The sequence below is a fragment of the Notamacropus eugenii genome, chromosome 4 (genome assembly GCF_028372415.1).
Source record: "Notamacropus eugenii isolate mMacEug1 chromosome 4, mMacEug1.pri_v2, whole genome shotgun sequence".
NCBI classification, from domain to species: Eukaryota; Metazoa; Chordata; class Mammalia; order Diprotodontia; family Macropodidae; genus Notamacropus; species Notamacropus eugenii.
The window spans coordinates 103,594,813-103,602,539 of NC_092875.1; the positions used below are offsets into that span (position 1 = coordinate 103,594,813).

General features: G+C 37.7%; 1 protein-coding gene across 1 annotated transcript in view; it reads right to left on the reverse strand.

The window, feature by feature from the left end:
• Window positions 1-5,792, reverse strand: part of LOC140502294 (C-reactive protein-like) — a 49,942-nt gene extending 44,150 nt beyond the window's left edge. Inside the window, exon 1 of the mRNA XM_072606556.1 lies at window positions 5,643-5,792. Within this exon, the coding sequence (XP_072462657.1) occupies window positions 5,643-5,792 (150 nt within the window). The remainder of the gene's footprint in view (window positions 1-5,642) is intronic.
• Between the last annotated feature and the right edge of the window lie 1,935 nt (window positions 5,793-7,727).

Consider the following 7,727-nt stretch of genomic DNA (forward strand, 5'->3'; position numbering starts at 1 on the left):
GTCCTACTTCCCTTCTGATTTTAAATATTTGCTATACCTCTATTTCATTATAAAAAACTGTCTCACACTTTGTCCCACCTAAAAACAATGATTTGTTATCTTGTATAGGGATAGGAATGCTAGATAAATTTCCCATTACAAACAACCAACTGTACCTCCTTCCCTGTTCAGCTATGCTGCTTACTTTCTTTGCTACCAAACAAAGCTGTGATAATGAAAGTATAGACACTGTGGCAGTACAGTGGGAGCTGTCCTAGGAGTTTTGTCAAAAACTTTTAAATCATTCTGCGTGGCCTTTATCCACTGGTATGGGTAGCCCCGTATGCACATGACTCTTCAGGGGCCTGCAAAGATTTGTCTCAATGTACAAAGCTTTCTCTTGCCTGGGGGAACTTTAAGTAAACCTAGTCAGAGAGGGGCTTCTGATATGTTTGCTTGCTGGGAGAACATAGATCTATGTCATTTAAGAAAACATATGCTCTTTTGTATCTGGATGTAGCTAGAACCTTTACAAATCAAGTCACATATTTAATGTATTAGTCCAGTGTTTTGCAACATTTTTCAGTAGTTTTTAACTCAAAATAGATCCCAAGCATTAGGAGTTCTAACAATAGTGAACATCAGCTGAGAAAACATAGAATTATATTTGAATGAGTTCAAGTGAATTTGTATTTTATTATCCTGAGTACCTATATATATATATATATATATATATATACATATATATATGTATATGTATATACACACACACATATATAATAGTAATAATCAAGAAGATATCGTATTTATTAATTTATTCAATCAAATTTATTATACTGACTTGCAATAGATATTTGCTGGAGTTAAGTCAAGATCAAAATGACAGTGCTTCATTTGGACATAGATTTGTGAACCCTTGAGAATAACTCTCTGTGCCTACTAGAAGTTCATGTTGGAAAACTTTGGACTAATAGGACCATAGAATAGAAAAAAGTCATAGAGGTCTCCCAGTGTCATCTCTCTACTGGCCACTAAAATGAATCCTGCATCATCTCTTTTTTTTGTAAAGGAAATTATCCTTTAGAAAAGCAAATTACCTTTTACTTGTGCATTTTGTAGGGAGACAGTGAGATTTTGAGTGGATCAGACTATGGTAAGAGTCAAAGGTTTTGTTACTTTCTTATAATGATAGTAAAGGTAGCAAAATGGGCCAGGAGAATTGGTGGGGAGGGGCAATCACTTAGTCTCCTTTTGCTAAGCTTTATTTACTTACCTTCATTGATATGTCAGCGATGAGTAAGAAACTCATCAAAATGAATCAAAATGGGTTTTGTAGCCCCAGTTTCCACTTACCACCCGTAGATTTTTTTAGGTAGTCCTCAATTTGGGTATTAGGAGTAAAATATTCACATAAGGAGGTAATGGGAGTTACAAAATGTATAACCTTAAATCAGATAGTCTAGAACTAAGACCTTTGAACCAGTACCATATGTAGGCTGTCAACAGATTGGACTTAATCTTAGCCCAAAACATCCTGGATCACTTTTGTAAGTTTCATTTAGCTAAGTAAGGTAAGTTGTTCATTCAAATGAGAGAAAGCTGCTAGACTATCCTTGTCAGGGAGAAGATTGTTAGAAAGTGCACTTTAGCAGATGGGAACCAAGAAACTTGCCAAAGACTTTGATAAGTCCTGAAACATAGATGATGATAGCATAAAGAAGTTTGGCAAACACAAAATCAGCAGAAACGGGATGCCCAGCACACCTAACAGAGATGAGAGGTGTGATGTTCAGCATCTCTCACATGGTAGAAAGCTGTGTGATTATATCATCAGATGATACTGGTAGCCAAGTAACATCAGAAGTACAAGTTACCCTAGCCACACATGTGAATTAGCCATAGGGATTCTTGGTGTGTACCTCTTCATCATGATCCCTGACCACACATGCTCCCTTCTTATATCCCTCCATGCATCTTTCCTAGTCAGATGTATTCTCTGTACTTGTCCCTTCCTCCACTGGTGGCATGATAATGTATGATAGAAAGTACCCAATGTATTCATGAAGGGAATTTTATAATTGCCTTCTAAAATTTACTGTGCTGATTGAATAAATGTCTTTTAAAAAACTAATATGCTTTTTGACTAGCTGATAATACTAAAAATATCAGCGAGGGCTGATGAAGCTATGGTTTTGAGTGACCTCATTAAATCTGGGGTAGCCTTTCTAGGAATCTACATATGAGGAGTGCCCCAGGTACAGTGCAAATTTTTGGGAATCAGTTTGTTTACATTAAAGTACACTTGCAACTTACATGTCTGTTGATGTGGGACCAGATTCAGTGTGCTGGCAGATATTTAACAACCATCTCTCCAAAAAAAAGTACATGCAAAAGATACTTTTAAGTTAAATTTATATTATTAAAATATTACTATCTCAAGTCTAGATAATCAGCAAAGCAATAAATCAAGACTTGATTTTAACATTTGCCTATTTCAAAAGTGTAAAAGGTCTCACTGAAAATTTAATTATTGTCTTTTGGGAGTCCGTAGGAGCAAGATGCAGTGAACCCTTGGATCAGTATTTCCCTAAATGTTTTATCAATACTTTTGTCAGCAGAACTAAATTTACTAAAATTTTTCATCAAACTAATCCTGTGCATTCATATATTTCAGAGATCAAGCAGATTCATGAGTGGCCTCATCTTTATGGCCTTCCTGTTTGGATTTCTGTTGGGTTCACATTCCCAGTTTCAGAGAGCTGCACAATGAGCTCAAGGTAGAGTCTGCTGGAATTGGTCCTCAGAGCCAAGGTGAATTGTGACCTCACAGCACTCTATCACTCAAAGGGCTTATGTCTTATTCAAATTCTATATTTCTTCTATCTTAGAAGAGTGCCCTGAACCTAGAAGATGCTTTAATAAATATTTGTACTAATGAATTCTATTTCATTCCTGAATGACCAGACTGTGTTAATTCCCCTGGAGAGGACATGTAGATAGAAATAACTACAACAATTCATGCATATAGGAGTATGTATTCTGCCTAGGAACTCTATTTTACCAACCTTCACGTACTTTCTCACCTGGTTTACCCATGATTAGTGTAATCAGATATCTGGAGACTCTCTGCATGACTGAAAAAGGTTCCATTTTCATTTGCTCTTTTGAGTATAGAATAATATGCCTAACAGCAAATAGCTCTTGGACCTACACTGTAGCTCTTGTTTAGGGGCAGGATTGCCTGGACCTACCATATAGCTTTGTCTTGGAGACCAGAATACATAGTTGAGAAACTGGTTGGCTAACAGGGTTGATTAGCATATGTATCTTTGTATGTTTTACACATGTGCAATTGATTGTTTATTACCAATAAATTCTATAAAGCTAGATTTAAATAGTAGGCATACTTTTTGTTCAGCTTGCACAGCTTTTATGCAATTGTGCTTTTGAGCTGTCTTTGAGATCTAGCACAGAGCTAATGTATTGCATTGCATTGCATTAATACTCTCCTTCCCTCTCTCAAAAAAAAAATAAAAAAAGAAATTTCCTCCCATCCTACCATAAAACTAGAGTGTCTGCTATTAGCTTCTTCTTTTGGGTTAGTGTATACTGTTTTCAGGAATCCCCTCTATTAAAAAAACAAAACAAAACACTGATTTAGAAGAAAATGCAAACTCCGAACTGGTTAGATTTTCAGATGATTTGAACTTTTGGAAAATAATAAGTTCTAGAGAGGCTAGAGCAACAAGGAAGAATTAGAGTGTTTGGAAGTTAGTGACTTAATAAAGATTAATGTAAGACAATCCACCCTGGGGGGAAATCATAATCAGGGTAAATATAAAATAGGAGCCAGTGTCTTGGAAGATAGTGAGGCAGAAAAGACCTGGGGATAATAATGGATAAGAAGTGATGAGTATTGAATGCAATGCTTACTTAGGGATAAAAAAGTGGCTCTGAAATGTTTAATAAAGATATTTTGATCAGATATGATAACGTATCATCAGATTTGGATTCATAAGGACTTAAAGTCTTGGAGCTGAAAAACTTCACAGATCCTTTGATTCAATAACCCTTCCCAGTGCGGTAATGAATATCTTTAACAATATCCCTGACAGATAACACCAGTGTTTCCTGTGGCCCAGATGGACCTCTGCTCTGTGGTCATATGGTCCCAGATTCATCCTAGGCACAGAGGTGTTGACTACAAAGGTGAGCATCAGGCCTGACACCAAACTAGAGCAAAATTCTGGGAAAAATTTCTAAAACAGCTTGTGGTTGTTGTTAGCTTAGGTCAGGGGTGAGGAACTGTGGCCTCGTAGCCACATGTGCCCTGCTAGGTTCTTGGGTGCTGCCTTTTGACTGAGTCCAAGTTTTATGAAACAAATTCTTTTGTTAAGGGAATTTTTTCTGTGAAGGCTGGATTGAGTCAGAGGGCTGCATTTGTGGAACTAGAGGGCCACACATGGCCTTAAGGCCACAGGTTCCTCATCCTTGACTTAGGTCTTCCTAACCCTAAACCTAGTGCTCTATTCACTGAACTATCTATCTGCCTCTAAAAACAGCTCTTAGATATGTCTAATATCTAGTTTCTCCACTGCCCTGAATCTGAGGCTCTTTCTTGAAAAGGTGTTAAATATACAACGTGGGTGTCAGATATGAAACAACTTCTTTTTTCCTCCACCGCAGAAAATACAAAAGCCATAAAAGACTCATAGGCATACACACAAAGAAATATAGAAAACATAAAACAACTTAAAAGCACATTATGCTCATTATACTCCCCTTGGAAAGTAAAGACAATTTTGTGGGACTGCCGACCAAATATTTCACATTTATTTCAGACCTACACTGCATGAGTAACTCCACAGCTTCTCATCACTTGGGACATGACTTTCTTTTGTCCTTCAGCTACCAGATGATCTGGCATTGGTTATCTCCCCTGAAAAGTGCTGTTCTGTAAAGGAAATCAGATAATACCTGACTTAGGAGCTCTTGAGTTAGTGACTGAAACTGGAAATGTCCATTTTTCAGGATCACTAGTCACTGGCCAGTGTTCAAGGGAGGAAAAAGAAAGTAGAATAAGGAGGACAGGGACTCAGTCTCTTTTAGACAAATATTTATTATTGCCATCATATATTTTTTATACCTACCATGGCTGCCATAATTCCTTCCCTTGTTCCCTTCCCCAAAACACACACACACACACACACACACACACACACACACACACACACACACTTTGTTGTAAGTTTAAGGAAAAGAAAGAAGTGGCAAAGAATTTAAAAATAAAAAGATCACCGGAGGGAAGGCAAACCATTTCCATAGACTTCCAAGACCTAGGCAGCCTTCCCCAGACTCTCAGTCAGCAATTACCTTTGACACCACCCCAAATAGCTAGAAACCAATTAAGAGTTGATGTAATAAGAGTAATCCCAGCAAAACACCTATCATTTCACCTCTACATTTCACAGTTTTCATGACTATAAAATGGGGGTGGAGTAGGGAGGAAGTCTGGATGCAATAGATCTTAAGGGCCCTTCCAGTTTTAAATCTATGATCTTATGTCATTCAGCAAACTAATCAATCCATCAATAAGTAGTTATTAAACACCTACTATATGCAGAGTCACTATGCTAAGGGTATGCAATAAAGAGTTGAAACACCTGTCTCATTTCACGTGGAGTGCCCCAGTCCAGCAGATCACGGGTCTTCTTGATCTCTTTACACTTGTGAAAATGTTCATCCTTGTTGGTATTTTCTCCAAAATGTGCCAACCTGCCTGTGCCTGCCCATCCTATGTAGCTCTTGTTCATATTCACCCATCACATTGAGAAATGGGATACAAATATCCTTAGAAGAATCTTTGTGACTTTCCATTGGTATTGACATGGTTCAGTGGCACAGTGGATCGAAAGCAAGGCTTTGAGTCAGGAAAATCTGAGTTCAAATCTGATCTTATGCTCTTATGAGTTGTGTGACCTTGAGCAAGTTAGTTCATTTCAGTTTTCTTTAGTTTCCTCATTTAAAAAATGGGGTTAGAGGCAGAGCCAAGATGATAAAGTAAATTAAAATAAAGCCTGAGCTCTCCCTCAAATTCCTCCAAATACCTTTAAATGATTACTCTAAACAAATTCTAGAGTAACACAACCCACAAAAAGATGGGGTGAAACGATTTTCCAGACCAAGACAACTTAGAAGGTGGGAAGAAAAGGTATGTTCCACGAGGGTGAGAGGAGAACTCAGACTAGTGCAGGTTGTACCAGCACGTAACAGGACCCCAGCAAACCAGGAGCAGGCGTGAGGGGACTAAAGCAATGGCATCAGTATGGTTTCCACCTCTCAGCCCATAGATGGTACGGGGATTGGATAATGGTTCAGAAAGAAATTTACAGGGGTCCCTTTACTGGTTCCAAGGTCAGGACTCTGCTGCATTGTCTATACTTGGTCTGGGTCTTAGTCCCAGTGTGAGCAGGAACACTGGCAGAACAGAACTTGAAGTCACAGGGGAGTAGGGTCCTAGTCACAGTTGCAGGGTTGAAACGAGTGCTTGTGGTCATTCAAAAAACAGTGCATAGTACAGGAGAGTGGTAAACAAGCCTATCCCTAGACCATACCACCTTAGAAGAGCCAAAACCTTACAGATCCCAATGTTACCTCTGAAAACAGCTACCAAAAACCCTGAAGCTTGGGGCAATGGCCCCTCTATTTGGGAGGCAGAGCCCTACTTTAGCATAGAGTGAAAAGTCAAGAAATAGACTAGAAAATGAGCAAACAACAGAAAGGCATACTGAGCAGAGAAAGTTAATAAAGTTACAAGGAAGATCAAAACACACACTCAGAAGACCACACAGTTAAAATTCCCTCATCCAAAGCCTCAAAGAAAAATATGACTTGGTCTCAGACTATGGAAGAGCTCAAAAAGGATTTTAAAAATCAAGAGAGGTAGAGGAGAAATTGAGAAGAGAAATGAGAGTGATGCAAGAAAATTATGAAAAAGGTCAACAGCTTGATAAAGGAGGCACAAAAAATACTGAAGAAAACACCTTCAAAAATAGAATAGACAACATGGTAAAAAGAAGCACAAAAATCCAATGAAGAGAAGAATGCTTTGAAAAATAGAATTGACCAATTGGAAAAGGAGATTTAAAAAACTCAGTGAAGAAATAAATTCCTTAAAAGTTAGAATTGGGCAAGCAGAAGCTTTATGAGACATCAAGAAACACTCAACCAAAATCAAGAGTGAAAAAATAGAAGACAATGGAAATATCTCACTGGAAAAAAAAGTGACCTGGAAAATAGATCCAGGAGAGATAATTTAAAAATAATTGAACTATCTAAAAATCATGATTGAAAAAAGTGCTTAGACATCATCTCTCAAGAAATTATAAAAAAAAAAAACAACTGCCCAGATATTCTAGAATCTAGATAGTAAAATTGAAAGAATCCACTGATCACCTCCTGAAAGAGATCCCAAAATGAAAATTTCAAGGAATATTATAGCCAAACTCCAGATCTCCCAGATCAAGAATATAGTGTAAGCAGCCATAAAGAAGCAATTCAAATATTACAGAGCCACAGTCAGGATAATACAAGATTTAGCAGCTTCTACATCAAAGGATCAGAGGGCTTACAATATGATATGAGCTAGGATAACAACAAAGAATCACTGATCCAGGAAAACTGACTATATTTGGAGGAGATAATAGTTAGAAGCAAAACACTTTGAGAATGGATAGGGTAAAAAGAGA